At 44.4% G+C, this 21,850-nt stretch overlaps 1 protein-coding gene across 1 annotated transcript in view; it reads left to right on the forward strand.

The window, feature by feature from the left end:
* LOC137799825 (nucleolar protein 4-like) overlaps positions 1–16,660 on the forward strand; it is an 85,330-nt gene extending 68,670 nt beyond the window's left edge. The window contains exons 5-10 of the mRNA XM_068596660.1: positions 9,820–10,292; positions 10,672–10,854; positions 11,367–11,555; positions 12,175–12,288; positions 13,215–13,449; positions 14,593–16,660. Coding sequence (XP_068452761.1) covers positions 9,820–10,292; positions 10,672–10,854; positions 11,367–11,555; positions 12,175–12,288; positions 13,215–13,449; positions 14,593–14,843 — 1,445 coding nt within the window. The 3' untranslated portion in view covers positions 14,844–16,660. The remainder of the gene's footprint in view (positions 1–9,819; positions 10,293–10,671; positions 10,855–11,366; positions 11,556–12,174; positions 12,289–13,214; positions 13,450–14,592) is intronic.
* The last annotated feature ends 5,190 nt before the right edge of the window (positions 16,661–21,850 follow it).

Below are 21,850 nucleotides of genomic sequence, written 5' to 3' on the forward strand. Positions count from 1 at the left end.
TCCTCTTCCTCTCCTCCTCCTCCTCTTCTGTTTCCTCCTCTGCAGTCTGCTCACCATCGCTTCGCCTGCTAATGACGCTGAAATCGATTCGTTGCTCTTAATAGCTGACAGATAATTGTAGAAATGTAAAAAGCACCGCAGGCCTGTTATTGTTGTTTTTCCCATCATGGGGCTTGTGGTGAGTTGTGTGTTTGTGTTGGTGGACATCCTGCTTTTTCTTCAGATAACAGAAACATATTTTTCTCTGATTTTCAAGTGATGGCGTCTGTAATTGAGAAGTATTTCTGTTCCTGAGAGCATCCACGTATAATTACCTGCTTACATATAGATGCAGGTGCAGAACCGGACGAAGTTATTTCCTCCTGTGGTGCTTTTGTCCATAGTGGCTCAAAACAGCAACTCCCAACTCAACGTTGTGCTTCACCATGACACACACACAACCTGCGTTACACACCAAGTTGTGGCTTTTCACGGTCAGACACAGGTGTGCAATACAGTCTGGTTCAGCAGGGAAAGCACCAGGCAGACTTAATGCAGTGGTTCTCAAACTGTGAGGCGCGACCCTCTAGTGGGGCGTGTAGGTATTACAGGTGGGGCGCGTAGGTATTATTTATTTATTACGGTTGGAAAAAAAACGTTGAAAAAAAAACGCTCGGAAAAAAAATAAATAAATTGCCCAAAAAAAAAAACGCTGAAAAAAAAAACGTTTAAAAAAAAGGTAAAAAAGAAAAAAAAAGGTTAAAAAAAAAAAAAAAAAAAAACGTTTAAAAAAAAAATGCTCGGAAAAAAAAATTGAAAAAAAGCTCTTACAAAAAAAGCTTGAAAAAAATTAATTGCCAAAAAAAAAATTGAAAAAAAAAACGTTTAAAAAAAAAAGTTCGGAAAAAAAAACGCGAAAAAAAATGCTCTCACAAAAAAGCTTGAAAAAAAAAATTGCCAAAAAAAAACCTCGGGAAAAAAAAAAAAAAAAAAATCATTTAAAAAAAGCGTTTCCCGCTGTGAAGACTGAGGGTCCAGGACAACGTCCCTCTGCTCATGGAGGTCAGCTGATCTCCTCTCCCTGAGGTTATGTGTGACGCACAGGTTCATACAGACACACACATGAACACACAGAGGCCACGACATCACACAAACCTTTCTATTCACGCGCACAACAGAAGCTAACGCACACGCGGCCGCGTCGTGTGGCGAGAGCAACACTTTTCACATTCGCAGCAATCAATGAAGTGCACACAAAGCCGAGGTATAAAAGTCTCTGCAGGCGAGCTGCCGTCTGTTGAGCCAACCGGAGTCTGCGTCCTTGAGTTATTGTTCACGATTCAAAACCTCGTGCCGATTGAACACAAATTTCCTCTCATGCGATTTCTTGGATCGACTGTAGAAAGTAGAGAAAGAAAGAAGGAGAAGAGTCTGAGCGCTTAAAAGATGCAGAGGATCTCCTGTTTACCAGCGCATTAAAGCAACAATCTGCTTCATTAATGCCACGCTCTTTAATCTGCTATTTGATGAAATGCACAGGAGCCCCATCACGACAATACAGATATTGATTTGTTGCTTTCCCTCCTGAGTTTGGCTGGAATGTAAAATATCTAGTGACGATTATTAAATCACATTGATTGAAAGTTGCTGCTTTGCTCCCATTCAGAGCTGCAGGTGATGCTGCTTTTAATTAAAGAGCCGCTGCTCTCAAGTGCACAAGGACACACACCTCTTCTGTCTGATGAGAAAAGGCTGCGTTGACGTCTCACTCGGTGGATGCTTCTGCTCCAAAGGGCCTCACACACTATCATCAACGGATGTTGGACATTTTACAACATTTAAGACATTTTACAGACTATTGTTTCGGTGGAACTGATCTCCGATCGCGTCCGATGGCTGCAGAGCCACCATCAGTCACACAGGGTGTTGTACAGAGACGCTGCACACTCTTCATCTGGTCGATCAGCCGGTTAATCGTCTTTTCTCTGCTCCAAACTGTAGTTATTAAATCTACTAGCGGTCGACGACCACTTGAGATTTGATCCCCCTTTTAAAATCAAGAAGAATACTTTTAAATTGTTAGATTCAACGCACTTTCAACCTTTTTGTTTTTAGGCAAAAAGGAAGACTTCACCCACACAATGACGGTTGGTATATAAAGTACTAAAGCTAAGTACTAAAGTACTAATGTTTCTGACTACAAGTCTCTGGACCACAAACTGAGCTTATAATCTCTCCTCCTGGCTCTGCTCTCTCCAGAGGAACCGGCTGACGTTTGTCTCCAGAACAAACCATCTCTGCAACGTGACCTTGAATTCATTTTCACAGCTTTTTGTTGAGATCTGAAGCTGATTCATCACATTTAAAACAGACGTATCGGACTGCGATGTGATCGAGGACATCGTCCCTTGAAGGGAAACGCAGCCAAAATCTGAGCAGATTAGATTTTTCCAGTTGGAGTTTCCTCGTTGGCCGTTGCTCTTTCAAGTTGCTGGCAATGCGTTGCCTCCGCGATGGATCCTCTGATCCACTTCCTCAAGACCAACACGGTTGTTGTTGACGCACAACACGTGTGTTACTGCACTCGCAGAGTCTAAACCTGCACAGGTTTTAATCCCAAATCCCAGTCTGGTCTGTTGGACCCAGAGATGCAACGTGTTGCATGTGGATGAAATACGACAATAACATATTAATCCAGAATAACAACAAGTTTAAATACAATTATCATTTGGTTTAGCTTATTGAATTAAAGCGTGCATCTTAAATGAAGCGTAACCATGTTGTATATGTCTGTAAACTGCAGATATTTAATGTCCAAAAATGGTGTTTTCACCCTTACGTTCACATAATTAACTAAATACCAGCAGCATGATGACTTTTGCATCTTTTCAGCCTCGGTGTGTGTTCGTGTGACACAAACACAGAGAAGTGAACTGAGAGGACGAGACGTGATTGACAGCTTGTGAAGCGCCGCCTCACAGTCACCCTGCGCCACTCTGAGCTCACAGCTTGACAGTTAATACAACAGAAACACACAACATGCGGAGACACACCTGCTGTGTGACACACACTCATATTGCACATTCATGACTTCCACACACACACACACACACACACACACACACACACACACACACACATTGATGGAGATGTGTTTTGTCATGTGAGCTGATGCAGCATCGTCCTCCCAGAGGACTGCGGGTTGAAGAATGACTGACTGTCAAAGTCATGGTCCACTTGTCCTGTGTCTCTGTGGGGACACACTGTCTTTTAGCCCCGTGTGTGTGTGTGTGTGTGTGTGTGTGTGTGTGTGTGTGTCCTTGATGCAAGAAGACATTTGACCTCTTAAACACACCTGGTTCCCCTCGAGGCTGCAGGGAGAACACTCAACATGGCCGTGCATCACAGCCACTGCGCTGCTGCCCAGAGACGGACATGATGGAGCGCTGGGAGAAGAAGGAGGGCGTGAAGGAAGGGTGTGAGGAGGAGGTGGAGAAGCACAGATGAACATGTAGAGGAGCGAGAGAAGGGGAAGGACATGTGGTTTGGTAGCAGGTGGAAGGTCTGACTTTAGAGCCACGACAGACTGAAAGTAGAAGAAAAGCTGCTGTAAAAATGTTGTCGTTGATTCTTTTGAGGACGGCAGCTTCAGTCAATTAAAGGACATTACAACTGAGACAAATGGTTCATTTTGTTCATGCACTCCAGCTGAATCCACTTCCCCGTCTCCATCCACATGACCAGAGCGTTTTACTCAAGTGGCTTTGACTGAAAATCGTCTTTTATAACTTTCATAACTTGTTTACCGGCTTCATAGATGAGAAAGATTTAAAAAAACATCCTGCAAAAGCTTTTTTTACCTGTTAAGTCTAAAACACGAGACTTTGACAAAAGATCAGCAGAGTAGTTTTTCCTTCTCGTGTTTTCAGGCTTCCAGAGAGCAGAAGGTTGGAAACATGCAGGTGGAGGAGTTCATGCTCCTCCACTGGGACACACATAAACTACACAATGTTGTGTAGTTTATGTGTGTCCCAGTGGAGGAGTTCATGCTCCTCCACTGGGACACACATAAACTACACAATGTTGTGTAGTTTATGTGGAGGAGTTCATGCTGTGGAGGAGTTCATGCTCCTCCACTGGGACACGAGGGGTTAAACTACACAATGTTGTGTTCTTCGTTCTCAACAACAGACCGCCGCGTCTCTGATGTCGTGAAGAACGACACCCAGAACAGCTGAGAGCAGGAAAGACACCACGGAAAGAGAGGAAGAGGACGAGGAAGACTGCTGTTTGAGAGAGAGAGAGAGAGAGAGAGAGAGAGAGAGAGAGAGAGAGAGAGAGAGAGAGAGGGAGAGAGAGAGGGAGAGAGAGAGGGAGAGAGAGAGGGAGAGAGAGAGAGAGAGAGAGAGAGAGAGAGAGAGAGAGAGAGAGAGAGGGAGAGAGAGAGAGAGACAGAGAGAGAGAGAGGGACAGAGAGAGAGAGAGAGAGAGAGAGAGAGAGAGGGGAGAGAGAGAGAGAGAGAGAGAGAGAGAGAGAGAGAGAGAGAGAAGCTGCTTCCTGTTTAGCTGCTGTGTCCAGAGCAAGGAGGAGAGCAGGGATCCCTCCGTTCTGTCATGAAGGGATGAAGGGATGAAGGGATGGAGGGACTCACTCACTCGTTCACCTTCCTGTCGCTCACGTTCAAATGAAAGCTTTATTAGCACGAACACCTTTAAGTTCAGCCGACTCAGTTCTGAAGACGTGTGAAGTGAAATATTACAGAACAGAAGACAACGAATGCTCTGAACGTTACAACACTGATGGAAAATAATCTAGACTAGACAAACTAATCCACATGAATATGTAATGAAATTAGATTTAGTGGTAATAATAATAATAATAATAATAATAATAATAATAATGATAATAATAATAATGATAAGAGCCAAAAAAGAAAAGATACAATTCACATCTAAACATCTCATGTGCCTCTCTCTCTCTCTCTCTCTCTCTCTCTCTCTCTCTCTCTCTCTCTCTCTCTCTCTCTCTCTCTCTCTCTCTCTCTCTCTCTCTTTGACTTAATCTCTCTTCACCCGTCCCCTCCCCCCATCTCCATCCTCCCTCATCCTTTCCTCCTGCTGCCCCCACCCACGAGCCGTGACCCCTTCTTCCTCCTCTTCCTCTTCCTCCTCCTCCCTCCCCCCTCCTGACCTCTTTCCTTCTGCCTGGCTCTGCCTCCCTCCATGGTGTATAGCCCTCTCTCTCTCTCTCTCTCTCTCTCTCTCTCTCTCTCTCTCTCTCTCTCTCTCTCTCTCTCTCTCTCTCTCTCTCCATCTCTCCCTCTCTTCATGCAGCAGTTTGGGCTCCACCCCTGCCTCCCTCCATCCCTCCCTCCATCCACCCCTCCATCCCTCCACCCCCCGACAAACCAATGACAGAGTCGATACCGTTCACAGCCCCCCCCCCCCCCCGCCTCCCTCCTCCCTCTCTTTCTCCATCTCTTCTGCATTTTTCTTGTGTTGACTCATTTAAGCGACCTCCTCTTCCTCTGTTGCCGTTTCTTTCTGTCCTCCCAGCTGCTCTCTCGCTTCTATTTCAACTCATTCACTCTTCTGGCTTCTCTCAATGTTCATCTGTTGAAATCTCTCCGTTCATCCTCTTCCATCTGTACGCACGTTGTGTGATATTATAAATATTGTCGCTGTAATTTAACAGTAAATCATTCCTTCCTCTCCGTGTGTTTAAAGACACGGAGCAGATCACAAAACCTAGCAGTCAGACGTCCATCCATCCATTCATCCATTCATTCATTCATCCATCCATCCATTTATCGATCTATCCATTCATCCATCCATTCATTCATCCGTCCATCCTCTCATCCATCCATTCATTCATTCATCCATCCATCCATTTATCGATCTATCCATTCATCCATCCATTCATTCATCCGTCCATCCTCTCATCCATCAATTCATTTATTCATCCATCCATCCATTCATCGATCTATCCATTCATTCATCCGTCCATCCTCTCATCCGTCCATCCATCCATTCATCCATTCATCCATCCATCCATCCATTCTTCTATCCATTCATTCATCCAATTATCCATCCATCCATTCATCCGTCCATCCATTCATCCATCCATTCATCTATTCATCCATCCATCCGTCCATCCATTTATCGATCTATCCATTCATCCATCATTCATTCATCCATCCATCCATCCTCTCATCCATCCATTCATTCATTTATCCATCCGTCCATCCATTCATCCATCCTCTCATCCGTCCATCCGTCCATCCATCCATCCATCATCCATCCATCATCCGTCCATTCTTCTATCCATTCATTCATCCATCCATCCATCCATCCATTCATTCATCCATCCATCCATTCATTCATCCATTCATCCATTCATCCATCCATCATCCATCCATCATCCGTCCGTCCTGCTGGCTCAGATTATTTATTCCATGATCACTTTGTTTATCTGTTTGTCTTAAAGAGATCAAAGAGAAGAAGATGAATCGGCTGCAGCAATAAATCCTGACGCGTTTAAAAAGAGTTGAACATCTTTTCTTTATTGTTTTATGGATCGTCGCTTCTCTGAAACTCTGTTTAAACTGTTAGTGAACAGTTCACCTGCTCAGCAGACTGTGAAATGTCACTAAACATAAAGTTATGAAGCTGGATGTTAGAAATGAAAATGCAGTTTCCACTTTTCCGATTGCAAAGTGAACTTTTTTAGCAAGATGTTATGCATATTTCTGTGTCTTTGTACTAAAATAACTCCACATGTGTTGCTTTGTTTGCCCCATCATCGTGATATGAAATCTAGAAAACATACAACTCTACGACTTTTGCGTCAGTAAATGAAGTGAACACTTCTTCCAGAGGGAGAACTTCTGGTCCAGAACTGAAATGTTGGAGCTTCAGAAACACGATGAGCCGGATCCACGAGGCCGGCGGCACACTTTAACTTGTGTTCTTTCAATTCAAATGTCGACGCTCTCTCACGGGCCAGAAACTGTCCTTAAAGACGATGACGAGGGTCAGAGGACGCTACTGGTGGGAGGAAGACGAGCTTGGTAATGATGAGGAAGAGTTGAGGTGGGGGAGGGGCGTCATCGAGCAGGGTTGATGTGTGATTGTCTGCTGTCTGCAGACGGGATGGAATGAAATGAACACATAGACACTGCTGCACTCGGCCCTGACTACTCCACAGTCTCTCTCTCTCTCTCTCTCTCTCTCTCTCTCTCTCTCTCTCTCTCTCTCTCTCTCTCTCTCTCTCTCTCTCTCACTGCATTTCCCTCGTCACACAAAAGGAAACACATCTCTGGAGCGTTGCAGGATCCAGCCAAGCTGAACCGACTATTCTTCAGCATCAATGTTATCTTGTGCACCTTCGTTGTGGCGGCTGCTGAGGAGGCGTGACTGACTCGTCCTCGGCTTGAGAATACTTTAATAATTATAACTCGGGGACTCATTATGTTCCTCCCTGACATGTTTGTAGATTGTTTCCTCTCGGCGGCGGCGGCGCTGTCACCGTCCCGCTGCTTTCAGGAAGATGATAACTGTCCCCCGATTTCCTTCCAGCTGTGAGACGGATGAGTCTGTTGTGAAGCCGTTCCCCATGACGGATTATTCTGTTCATGGAAGTCCCTTCAACACAATGACACTGCAGCAGCGTTGAATGGAGTGTGTTGAACACACAACGTCACTGAAGTCAGAGAGGCTCAAGATGTGTGATCAATGCGCTGGTGATGATTTATGAGTCTGTTGCATTGGACTAAAGGTTGGTTGTGTTTTGTGTCTCCCTGCAATACGAATATGAAAGAAAGGATTGATCCTTCGTTCATCCCCTTGGGGACGTTCTCCTCTGCATGCTCCGTCCTTGGTGAAGCGCTCGGCGGGTTGAGTTAAGCTCAGGGACACTTTGACATGGGAATGTTTTTATGAATCATCCAGCAGAGAAGTTCTTCATGAAGGAAGCCTGCCACCTGCTGGGCCTTTAAAGTACTCAAGCACTTACAGCACGGACGCGTCTGTTCAGGGAACACGAACACACAGAACAGCAATCACACGACATCCATAATGTCAAGAAGGAGTTGTTATATTTGATGTTTATGTTGTAGTTCCAAATGTAAACATGACAATAGGAACATGACGCTCATGATGCTCATGATGCTCATGATGCTCATGATGCTCATGATGCTCATGATGCTCATGATGCATGGAGCTTAATGTTTGTGCTAGACGTCAATGCTAACTCTACAGTTGCTTAGCTAATAGTTTATTGAGAGCTTTTTTGATTCTTTTTTGTTCATGTAACGTTGGGTCATCAACATGTATGACCTCATCTGTCCTGAGGGAGTAAACAAGTCTATGTTTATGACGCCTGAAGGAAAAGACTGGGATGAAACCACGCTAACAGCTAGCTTTGTTCTGATAGCAAAACAGAAATGACAGAGAAGAAGAGGAGGAGAACATCATGAAGGACATCAGGACATAATGCCAAACGGTTTTAATTCACTGGAATCAAAACATATTTGAGTTCTTGACGCATTGAGTTTTGACTTTTATATATTTTAACGGGTTCTGAAAGGATATTCACAACATTTATGGGTTGAAGCTGATCATATCAATAAAACATGTTGTGAATTTTGGAAACGATGACATGTTTTTGACATGCAAGACACTAAATGAGCAGTGCATTATCGACTGTTGAGTTGTGATTTGAAAGTCCAGGTTATGAGTGAAGCGCTGGCGATCAGGACTATGTACATCTCTAGTAAACAGTATTCAAACTAAATTATTTGTGATACTCAGAAACAGTCATCCTCATTGCGTTATGCTGTCGTTGTCAGACGGTCTGTATGAATATGATCACAGTGACGCCGTCCTGCATGAACTCCACCAGCTGACTGCAGAATGTGAGTCAAGTGGACTGAGCCTCTGGCCCGAAACCTGCATGCGACGATTTACTTTCATGTGTAGATTTATGTGTATGACGACGGCTCAGAGCCAGATGAACATGAACATGAGCTGTATCTTCGTCCCTGCATGTTGTCTTCATCAGTTGTTAATGTGAGGAAACGTCTCTCATCACTGAACCAGCATCCAGCTGTGAGCTCATCAGTATGGAGGCAGATTTATGTCTTTATTACACGAGCAAATGTCTTGTTTGTAAGTAAATTATCTGACTGCAAATCCCAAATCTTTGCTCTCCAAAAAAATTCTTTTTTTTTAAAGGATTTTTTTTTTTTTGCCCTAAGAAAAAAAAAATCTAAAAAATTTTTAGAGCTTTTTTTTCTTGGAGCTATTTTTAGAGCACAGATTTTGGATTTATTACTTACAAACAAGATTTTTTTTTAGAGAGGTTTTTTTTTTACTGTTTTTTTTTGGAGCGTTTTTTTTTTTTTGCTCTAAAAAAAACCTCTAAAAAAATTTAGAGCTTTTTTTTTTAGAGCAAAGATTTTACCTAAAAACAAGTTTTGTTTTTTTGGAGAGCGTTTTTTTTTTTTTTTTCTTTAGAGCGTTTTTTTTTTTTTGAGCGTTTTGCTCTAAAAAAAAAAAATTGAATTTTTTTAGAGCAAAGATTTTATGTAAAAACAAGATTTTTTTTTGGAGAGCGTTTTTTTGTGTTTTTTTTTAATGTTTTTTTTTTTCTTAGAGCAATTTTTTTTGGAGAGCAAAGATTTGGGATTTGCAGTTAAATAATTTACTGACAAACAAGACATTTGCTCTCGTATTGAAGACACACATCTCCCTCCATACATCAGCTGCTGGGAATAAACACGTGAGAAGCATCAGAACAGCAGCAACACGTGTGAACATGAAACGTTCTCCTTCTTGCAGAGGATTCCTCGTCAGAGAGCGGCAGCGGCAACGGCCTGCCGGCCCTGACTCCTCCCAGCGCCGCCGTGACGGACGGCGCCGCGGTCCGGGAAACGGAGGTCTTCAACGGGAGCTGTGGCCCGGCGCCGCTGGACTTCAGCACGCCGACGTCCTCCTCGTCCTCGTCCGAGGACCAGCAGCCGATGAACCTCAGCGAGCCCCCCCCTCAGCGCCCGCCGCTGTCCTCGACGCACCTGCCCGTCACCGTGTCGGCGGCGGCGGCGGCGCTGCTGGGCGCTCTGCATCCCAGCGCGCCCGAGGAGCTGCGCAGGAAGTACCCGCTGGCCGCCAAACCCCCGCCGGCGCCGCACCCCGCCCTGCCGCTGCCGCTGCCGCACGCACACAACGCACACACTCCCAACACACACTCCCAGACCCACACACACACTGCCGAGCTGCGAATGGACCGAGATGGCCGGGACTACGGGGGCAAGGTGAGCACACACACACACACACACACACACACACACACACACACACACACACAGACTTTACATACGCAGGTGATTACTTCATAAAGAGATGGAACACATTTACATTTTAATGCTTCACAGCTTCAATTCATTAAAAGATTAGACGACACTGATGTAATTATTCTGTATAGATTGTTCCAAACATTTACAATAACTCCAGAGCGTTGTTCAGTCCAAAAGTCAACTGTAATAGTAAAAAGGTTATTATACAAGTATTGATTACCAAAAATCACAAGATGTTTGCATCTTACGAAGCATTTAGCTGAAGCGCTGAAGCTTTAATAGTAGAATAGAAGAGGCCAGATGGCGGTGACCTCACTGACGGCCGGCGTGTGTTCAGTCCCCGCAGTTCAGCTCGGGTGGAAGTTACGACAGCGTGAAGATGGACCTGGGTGCCGAGGACCTGACCACCGGGCGCCAGGGCGCCGCTGACGACGACGACGACGACCACGACGACCACGATGACAACGACAAGATCAACGACGCCGAGGGAGTCGACCCCGAGAGACTAAAGGCCTTCAATGTGAGTCAGATCCAGTCTGCTGGGTCCCACCGGGTCTGATGACGCGTCTCATAAAAGGAAATATACTGAGACCTGACGATTAAAACCCAGAAATACATACACAGAACTTACAATGAGGCACTTTTGTATAATGAGGCAGCTCCTAATGTTTTGTATTATTAATCAAGTGGCTTCATGTGATGGGAAAGATTAGCTCCCAGTATAAGATATATATATTATATCACTAGAATATTATTATTGATGATTAATGAGTTCATCACTTTAATGTTGCAGCTGATAAAAGTGTTTGATTACTTTATACACTGCAAGCTTTGGAGTTTATCTCACATTATTTATCCTTTAATTATACATTATGTCCAAATAAAGGTTCTTGACGTGAATATAAAATGCATATGCACGTACTTTCAGACGACAGCGTAAAGTACATCTGTATATCTATAATAAATATACATATAGATATACATTCATGTATCCGTGGCTGAGCTTTTCTCTAACGCGTCGTCTTCCTGCAGATGTTCGTACGTCTGTTTGTGGACGAGAACTTGGACCGCATGGTTCCCATCTCCAAACAGCCCAAGGAGAAGATCCAGGCCATCATCGAGTCGTGCAGCCGACAGTTCCCAGAGTTCCAGGAACGCGCCCGCAAGCGCATCCGCACCTACCTCAAGTCCTGCCGCCGCATGAAGAAGAGCGGCATGGAGGTGATCGGCTGTTCGTCTGTCTGCGTCTTTATGGCTCAATAATCACTGTTCCTGAAGAACAGCTGTGACTTCACAATTGGTTTCCTTGAAATGTCAGAATATTGCAGAAAATGCACATTATAGTTCTCCAGAAACGTCTTGTTTGGTGGAACCAACAGTCCAAAAGCCCAAATTATTCAGTTTTCAATGACATCAAATTGGGAAAGGCAATATATTTTTTACTAGAAGTGGAAAGTTAAGTACTTTCCAAAAGTTGCAGCTCTAAAACAAAGTAAGACATTAAAAGGAGGTAAAATAATAATGCTAATAGTTATCGCGGGAATACTTTCGGTATTTTTATCACTTGTCACTTAAATAAGAAAAGCTGGTCCACATTAAAGAGTCTGGTCGAAGACCACGGTAAGTTTTGAGGTATTAATGTCTAATAGTGAAATGTCTCTGCTGCCCCCCTGTGGTGAAGCGTCGTGCTACACATGTACGATCATTATAAAGGATGTAAATCCACTGGGACTCATTTCATTTCACGGCTGCAGCTGTTTGGACGTCGTTCTGTTTACAGAAAGACGTCATAACCACCTGTCGCTTCAAGTCACTAATGACGTCATCGTGTTTCCTGCAGACTCGTCCGACTCCACCTCACCTCACCTCGGCCATGGCCGAGAACATCCTGGCCGCCGCCTGCGAGAGCGAATCACGCAACGCAGCCAAGAGGATGCGCCTCGACGCCTATCATGTAAGAGAGTGTGTGTGTGTGTGTGTGTGTGTGTGTGTGTGTGTGTGTGTGTCGCGCAATTCACATTACTTCATGTTTTGTATTTGACTAATTAATCTACACGGATGCCTGCAGACCCGGGTTGAGTTAATGATCAGATTAACCCGTTAATCTCGTTAAATGAATGTTGTTTGAGGGTCGGAGGTGAAGTTATCAGAGAGGACGTGAGTTACTGATCCAGTAAATACTCGTTTATTACACAACAGATGATTTATTAAATCACTGTGATCCTGAGCTCCGCAGGGTGCCGACCCCATGAGGCCGTTTCATAACTGAACAATTATTTGTGTCTTCATGGGATTGGATCCGCTCCAAAATGTAATGTTTTCCTCTTGAATCCCTCTGAAATCCTGCCGACAAACAAACTAACGCCTGAAGCGTAACCTCCTCGGTAAATAAATAATAATGAAGTGATAGTAATTGATAGAAAAGTGTGTTTAAGAGACGAGCAGCAGGTCAGCGGTGGAGACGCTTCTGTAGTTCTTTAAGGCACGAAAGAGGAAGAGGAAGACGTTGAAGAGCGAACGCGGCTAAATTACAAGGTTTACTTTGAAGAGTAAATGTTTAAAGAAGTGAAAATCTGCTGGAAAACTTCAGATATTTGTAAAATTGTGGAGGAGAAATGACAGCAGCAGACGTTAAAGTGCACATAAGAGACAGTGAAATGAAAATAAATATAAATAAACTGTAATAAAACAGTAAAGAATCCATAACAGCAGTATTATATCTATACAGACAGAATAACACGTATTAAAAATGATTTACGTTGCACCAGTTAAAGTGTCTGAAGTGTTATTTGTGGTTTCACTGCAGCTTTACTGTAGAACATGAGTCCTTAAACCCTCCGTCATGAACGGTAACGCTCTCACTTCCTGTTTCCTGTCCAGGACGAGCAGATCTCTCTGGACAAGCCGTCCGGCGGCGGCGGCGGCGGCCTGAGGGAGCCGGCGTCCTTGGCTCACTCGGCCTACTCGCTGGCGGCGTCCGCCTTCTCCTCGCAGGACTCGCAGCTCTACATCAACGGGGCGGGGCTTAGCTACGGTTACCGCGGCTACCCGGGCCTGGGCGCCGCCATGCAGCATCCCGTTTCCCTGACGACCGGCGCCGCCGCTCAGAGCAACGGTAAGATTGGAGGGGAGGGAGGGGGGGAGTGAGGAGGATACAAGGAAAGAGGAAGTAGGCAGTGAGGAGGCGAGATGTGAGAGAGATGAAATAAACTTTTATGAGCCGGATATTTAAGGATGAAATAGGAGAAGATGGAGAAGAGAAGAGCAGCAGATGTCAGAGCAGCAGCTCACACACACACACACACACACACACACACACACACACACACACACACACACACACACACACACACACACACACACACACGATACGGATGTACGTCAGCCTCGATAACGCTGGGGAGGAAGGTTATTTATCACTAATTGAGCTAAAGTTCCATAATCTCCTTTCAGCAAAGTGAGATCAAACTGGATCAGATCAAGATCAATGAAAGTACCTCACGCAGCTTTAAAGAGTATTTTGGATTCAGAGCGTTAATCTAACATCAAACAAGTATTGTCATCGTCAAAATATCCTGGATTAGTGTCGCTCTCCCTCTGCGTGCTGTAATCTGAGATTCTCTGTTCGTTTCTACTTAATTTCTGCTTAAAAGTTGTAGATTTTGGTTAAATACATTTTTAATTTATAGAGTAACTAAGAACGGTTTCTGTGCCGCCTCTTTATTATCTGTGAGAGATGATGATGATGATGAAGGTGACTCTGAACACTTTAATCTCACCCGGTGCGATACTTTTATACTTTTACACTTTAAATACATTTTTTACAATTTATTTTATTCTATCTGTATATTTCATATTTTTGTTTCTTACCGTTTAATTTTTAAATTGTTTTTATTACTGTTTACTGTTTATTTATATCACTTAATCTCATCTCTACTTAGATTTCTGTGAATAAGGGCTGCTGTAATCCCATAATTTCCCCACTGAGGGACTAATAAATGACTATTTTATCTTATGATGATGATGGTGATGAAGGTGAGATGCAGCCTTGCCGGACGTGACGAGTGCTGATAGAAGTTTAGTTCTTTGCTCTCGTGACCTTGGAGCTCGACCTTCAGGTTTCATTTGAGTGACATCAGACATGATATTCCAGCAGTGACTGATCTTTCACTCCTTCACCTCTTTCCTTCATCATTTCACCTTTCTCTCCTCTTTCATCCTCTCATCATCCTCCTCCTCCTCTCTCGTCCTCCTTCAGGCCCCACAGACCTCAGCATGAAGTCTCTCTCTTCCGCCAGCATCGGTAACTCCGCCTCCTCGGCCTCCACCAACAACAGCCTGGGTGGGCGGGGCAGCGGGGGCGGCGGAGGAGGGGGCGGGGCCTCGACCCAGCTCAGCCAACCGGAGATCACGGCCGTGCGTCAGCTGATCGCCGGCTACAGGGAGTCGGCCGCGTTCCTGCTGCGCTCGGCGGACGAGTTGGAGAACCTCATCCTGCAGCAGAACTGAGTCAGGGGAACCAGGGGAGAACACACACACACACACAGACACACACACACACACACACACACACACACACACACACACACACACACATTCCCCGCTATGTTCGTCTAGACCTCTTGTTTCTGCTGTTCCCTCCTTCAGAACATTATTTTCTTGAGGAAAGAGGAAGCAAAGCGACCTCAACACATCGAGTCCATCGATTCTGAAGAGAACAAATCACAGAAAACGGAGGATGTGGTCTCTGAAAGCATCTCTTCCTCTCACAATCAGAGCTCCACTCGGACGGAGAGAGGAGGAGAGAAAGAGAGGAGGAGAGAAAGAGAGGAGGAGAGAAAGAGAGGAGGAGAGAAAGAGAGGAGGAGAGAAAGAGAGGAGGAGAGAAAGAGGAGTGACGTCAGGATGATGATTCTGCTGCTGTGGTTTCAGGAGAAAACGACTTTTCCTCGTCGTTTAGTTTGAGTCCCACGATCATGACGATTTAAATAATCATATTGACTCCCTGAATTTGTTCTACTGAAGCTTATTGTTATGACGAGTGTTTTTGATTTTATTGAAGATTTTTTTGTTCTTTTTTTTTAGTCCAGTGAGCATTTTTGTTTCTTGTTGTTTTGATTTCTTCCCTAAGTGACTGAAAGGAAGCGAAGCGGTTTGACTTCTCCTGACAGACGGCACTAAAACACGGAGAAGACTTTCAGACCGACGGGGCAACAGGACGGAAACAGGAGAAGAAAGAAAAGTTGATGTTTTGTTGAAAAAAAAGAAGAAAAAACGAGCGAATCTTCTCGCGCTGGCTTGTACATAAGCTGTTTGTCCTCGAGCACTTTGTCCTCACCTGAACGCTCACCTGCTCAGCCCTTTTACCCAGGGAGCAACCTGCTACTTATGCATCCAAGACGCCATGTGGACGACCAGGAAATACCTCAGACCAGACCTGCCAACTCCATCACACACACACACACACACACACACACACACACACACTCTGCAAATGAATGGTAACATTCCCACCAGAAGCCAGTACGTATACTTCTACTTTACCACCTGATGTCTTCACGGATTATATATTTTGGGGCGATAATCAAACTATATCGCTCTAAAGACGTTTCAACATCGGGGGGGAAAAAAAGGATGAAGCGATTCAAGAAACACTGAAACGTTCAACTTCTATGTTTGTCTGTGCGCTGCTGTAAATAATCAGTTTATCTTGAAAACTTGAGAAGAATCAGAGTTGACAGGTGTGTGTTACTGCGGGAGGTCGTTTACTCCTTAAAGGGGAGGAGGGGGGGGGGGGGTCTTAAATGTGAGAGGGTGAAATGTTGACCGCTGGTGGCAACATGACTCCCACTTCTACTCTTCTTTTGTTTGTTTTTTTACAAATGTAGATGTAACGCCAACGAAACCTCAGCATCATTCTGTTTAATAGTCTTTACCTCCATCGCTTCTTCTTCTTCTGCTTCTTCTTCTTCTTCTGCTTCTTCTTCTGCTTCTTCTTCTTCTTCTTCTTCTTCTTCTTCTTCTTCTTCTTCTTCTTCTTCTTCTTCCTCTCTCCATTGGACCTACTCTTCACCTCTTCTTCTTGGACCTAAACCTGTCCTCCTCCTCTCCCTGGTCTCGTCCAGGTTTCAGAGGAAGAGGAGGACTTCTCTGTCTTACTGTGTTTGTCTGTTAAACTTGGAGATGGCCATTGTTAATGTTATTGTTGTTATTATTATTATTATGATTATAAAGATGAACTTTCATGTTGCTGCTGCTATACAAAAAAAACGGACCTTCTGCCATAGACCTGAAACCTCAACAAAGCCGGGCGTTAGCTCGCCGCGTTAGCTAGCTGCGTTAGCTCGCCGCGTTAGCTAGCCGCGTTAGCTCGCCGCGTTAGCTCGCCGTGTTAGCTCGCTGCGTTAGCTCGCCGCGTTAGCTAGCTGCGTTAGCTCGCCGTGTTAGCTAGCTGCGTTAGCTCGCCGCGTTAGCTCTCCGCGTTAGCTAGCCGCAGTGCCCCGTGAAAACGTGACCGACCTCCTGCGACCTCGACTGCGACTCGATCCCCTCAAAGCAAAAACGCCTCAGAGACTCAGCGGAGGACTCTGGAGACGCCGGCCTCCATGCGCTCGCCGCCCTGAGGCTCAGGCCGGCCGGTCGGTTTCTCTGCTTTTGCTTCTTAGGGCTCGATTCATGTTGTTTTGTGACTTTCTAACTGTGAATACTTCAGAAGTTGTTTCTTTCAGTTTGTTCCCACATGTTCGTCCTCTGGAGGAAGCCTTGCACCTTCACTGTGGTCCTCTGCATCAGGATCACACACTCACACACAATAGTCCAGTTTGTAACACTGATTAGTTTTATGATGAATATTAATTTAATCCTGGAGGAAAGAGAGGGGTGGCACTTCGTTTCTTTTAAGAAAGTAAATCCTTCATCTTGTGGCTTTTAGTTATGTTGATATTTCACCTTCTGAAGGTTGTTTTTGTTTTATAATGTTCGATAATATTCCAGTGAACCTGTTGGCCTGTTGAGAGTTCAGACTCTTTGTTAAAGGAATAGTTTCACATTTGAGGCAAAAAAAAACAAACTTATTTGCTTTCTTGTCCAAGAGTTTGATGAGAGCTTGATGCCAGCTTCTCATGGGAATGTTAAACTTGAAGCTTCAGACAGCAGTTGATTAGCTTAGCTTAGCATAACAAGTGAAAGTGAGGGAAACGGCTAGCCTGTCTCTACTAGCACCCACAAAGCGAGCTGATTGACACCTTAGTTCTCGTCTTTTTAATTCACAAATAGATTCATGGTTAGTTATTTGCTGGACTTCCTGGAGTCACTTTAAGGTTGTTAACCAGTTTCAGAATTAAACAAGTAATATCTAATGTGGTTAGACACAGCTAGGCTAGCCGTTTCCCCCCGTTTCCAGTCTGTATGCTAAGCTAACCCTCCTGGCTCCAGCTCCAGGGACCATACAGACATGAGCGAGAAAACTATCTTCTCTCTGCAAGAAAATGCAAACCGTGGAGCTAATTCTTTGTGACATGGAGAGGAGCGACACTTGTTTTTGTTCACCACGACTTAGTTTTGTCTCTCGGTACAAAAAAAAGCCAAATTGATTTGAGTTGCTCAAAGTTTGGTTTAATCCATCAACACCTGCAGAACAGAACAGGAAGGGAAATCCACAAAGAGACAAAGGTGACTTTTATCCTCCCGAGCCGTCGCTCTGTGCGTCGCTTGTAGTTTCTTCTCAGTTCGACTTTTGCGTCATCGAGATTTGATTCTTTTTTTTTGCACACTGAGCGAAGCGGCGGTCATCAGTGATTTGCAGGGAGGTCCTCTGTGCATGTGTGCATGCTCGACGCCCGATTTGCACTGCTGGAGTCAGACGAGAGCAGTGAACGAGATGTGGTGTGTGTGTGTTTTTTGCAATGCAGTCGATAATCATATCATTCACACGTGGAAGTCTTTCACGAACACGACACCTCCATCCAAACGTTCAATGACTTTTACATTTGCGTGCAATGTCAGAGCCACCGCGTCAGTTTCAGTTTGAAATGTTTAACATGTAAATTATTTAATTTATGGCAAATTAGATGTAGAATTTAAAACGGTTTTTTTTGGTTTTGTACTTTTTTTTTTTTTACAAAACTGGTATCTTTTGTTTGAAAGTTTAAGTGTACTGATCGCTAAATGACACGAGAGAAATATGCACAAAAGAAAATGTAAAAAATAGACGAGGAGGAGAGAAGGAAGCGAACATTAAGTCACAACATTGAGCCAACGCTCCCAGAAGTAAAGTCACGTTCAACACGTTCAAAATGTGACTTATTTGCCTTTTGAAATAGAGGAAATCACACATTATAACGTGTGAGATTCACTGAGGTACAATCAATTTTTCCTCAAATTTCCGCCATTTCTTTTTGTCTTTATTCAATTGAACAACAAAGCGTTTAGTTTGTGGAGCGATGGCCTCGTTTCACCCGACAGGAGACTGTTGATGACGCCGGTCCGTCCTTCTGTCCTCCTGGTTCATCCTCTCTGCTCTCAGCTCGTTGTCGGTTCGTTCTGTTCTTCGCTATCGAGGAGATGCTGCAATGTTGTTGGGACCTTTTGATTGTCCGGATGTGATCAACTCGACTCAGAAAGAAGTTGTTCAAGTTGCTCCACGTGCCGTCTGAGGGACCAGAGTCACGGACGGTGAACTGTTGATGCATCGTTCTAGTTTCTGTTATCGCATCTTTAATGTTTTAAGATGGAGGCACACTCGGGAAGTTTCTCTTTGAGTCTATTTGAAGTGACTCACCTGGAGGCAGTGATGCGTCCTCCAGTTCCTCAACCAGTAAAATATCTTCTCTTGGTTTGGAAACACAAATCAACATCAGTTGAAACTGTTTTTGGGAGCAGGTGATGTGACGCTGGTCCCTCAGGTTAAAGCACGATTAAGTGTCTTTCAGTTTTATTTTATAATTTAGTTGATTTCAGGTCGAATTTCAATCCCAACGTCCTGATTCACAGACGGATTCAGTCAGAAACTAACTTCCCGCTGCCATGTCGAAGACATCGATCCTCCAAAATGTGTTTTAATGAGATGAAGGATCCGATCGACGGCCATCAGTTATCACACGTAGAAGGTTTCACACGGATGAAGAGCTGCAGCCAGAACGCCGTCCGGTGGCAAGACGTTAAAGATGCTGTGTCATCAGAGATGAAGCTGTTCATGGATCCTCTCGAGAGGAAGACGCTGTTTACAGGAAAAGCTTTTTTTTAAAAGCATCTGGGATTATTTTTTTTAATAGGAAAAAGTCATTTTAACCAACTGAACCAGTGAGATCGTCCCGAAAAGAAAGAAAGACAAAGTGCCGAGTTGAGTCCTGAGTGAGGTTGTAAACGTTAAGCTTCCCTGATTTCAGAGTGTTTAAGTTAGATCCCGTCTCCGGGCGTTTGGGACGTTTACCTCAACGGCCGTCAAAGTTCTCCATCCGCCTCAGAAAAGATGTTCTTAAGGTTTTCTACGAGTTCAGGTTTACTTAAAGCTGCAGAACAGCACACAAAACCACACAAAGTAAAGATAAAAAAAGGCAAATGACAATCTGTAGAAAGGTGTATTTGCTCACTGTGGGAGTTGAACCATCAACCGCGATCAGAGCGTCCAAACCTCTTCTGGTTCACCTCACTGGCCGACACATTTCTGTTTGTTAGTATTACACAATTATAGTTCTCAACTCTTTAATATGATTTCATACATACAGCTTGTAGTGAAAGTGTCTTTTATGGAAAGAGATTTTCTACAATATTCCAAACCGAGTCTCCGGGTTTAACCCTCGAGTCTCTTCTGCTACAGCTTCAGCAAATGTTTATTCCAGTTACATGAGGACGGTCACGGCGACGTCATCACAGATTATGTTTACACTGCGACGTGGTTTACAGATTATTGACCTTCCGTAACGAGGAGCAGCAGCTTCAGAAGGTCACAGCCGCTTCCTGACCTCCAGGCTGAAGCTCCAGCTGACGGAGAGCTCAGAGGAGAATAACTAAAAGAAGTTATTTCTACATTTGAGGCCCAAGATGCTGATGATGTCACGCTTCTGTAAAACCTGCAGCTTGACTGAGCTTCTGAAGGGAATAATGCACGAGCTCCTAAAAACTGTCATTTCAAACATTTCAACTAATTCCAGGAAGCTGATCTCGTTGATAAAAGACGTTAATCTCAAACTACTTTAACTGATCATCTCATTTAATTCGATGAAAGCGAATAAGCACATTTCCAACAATGTCAAACTTTTCTTTTATAATAAACATAACCTCAGTGTTCTCGATGGGAGCAACAAGGTTTTTTTTGACTTTTTTTTTTTTTTTACTGATAAGTGTATTTTAGTTTCAGACTATTTCTGATGCAGCAGAGTGTTTAAAGGCATCGAGAGGGAAACGAACCCGAAAGCGTCAGAGCAGCTGTGGTCGAGTCCCCAAACGCTCACACAGCTGTGGTGAGACGTGGAGCGCAACACACACACATGAAGGAGTGATGGACCTTCCAGCGCTCACAGACACATCTAGAGAAATGCTTTCTGGGACGCTTAGTTTCACTGTTTTTCGTTCTGCTCCTTTTCGGCGGCGCTCTAGATTCCTGACTTTCTATATTTTGAAAGGCGTTTGGTTCTTTTCTCTCGGTCTCCGCCTGACTTTGTCCTGGACTCTTGATTGTCTCGGTTCCCTCAGCCGGACCTCCAGCGACGCCGACGTGAGAACCTGCATCCTCCTCATGATTTGACTCAGTGGAAGTGTGATGTTTACATGTACAGATTTTTGCGATTCTTTCTGGTTTTGTTTCTGTTTTGTTTTCCTCTCATCTCTCTATTAATATCAGCGCCTCCCCTCCCTGTTTCCAGTTGATCTGACTCGTACCTTACACACTTGAAGGGAAGCGGACTGCGTCTAAACTCAATTATCACCATTTAACACATCAGCCGACTTCATGAGGGGATGTTTTGAATTTCAGTCGTCGCTTTTCTTCACCAGACTCATGTTTTTTGTTTTTTTCAGCATTTTAGAAACGCCTCGTCAGCATTCAGTTGCACCTGTTTCCTCGTTAGCTTCAGGTGTGATCTTCAGCTCGCTGAGCGGCAGCAGAGGAGTATTTTCTTTTTTGGGGGTGTTTTGGTGAAGAAATGTCGCGCGGCTGAAATGAAAAAGTTTCCCCATGAAGAAAGTGGTTGTTGGAGGTAAGGGGGGAGGTGTGTGTCTGTCCTGTTCAGAGAGGGGTGACCTTTGACCTCTGGGCTCTGACCACAGCACACACAATCCCGCCGTGCGAGCCGGACCCGGCGGAGGAGACTCCTCAGTGAATGAAAAGCCATTTCAGACCCAGCTGTCGGGTCTCTTAGTCTATTAGTATATTTAGCAAAACCTTAAACTGCAGATGACAAAACTCAACCTCAGGAAGAAATAAAAAGGACATCACTTTTGTAAAAACCCGTCCAACTGAAGGCCCATTCCCCCTCGCTCTTTGATACCATAAAAATTATATCAAAAATTCTTTTTTA

This window comes from Clinocottus analis, unplaced genomic scaffold (genome assembly GCF_023055335.1).
Source record: "Clinocottus analis isolate CAN_PGR_092001 unplaced genomic scaffold, fCliAna1.0.p SCAF_39, whole genome shotgun sequence".
Taxonomy (NCBI): Eukaryota; Metazoa; Chordata; class Actinopteri; order Perciformes; family Cottidae; genus Clinocottus; species Clinocottus analis.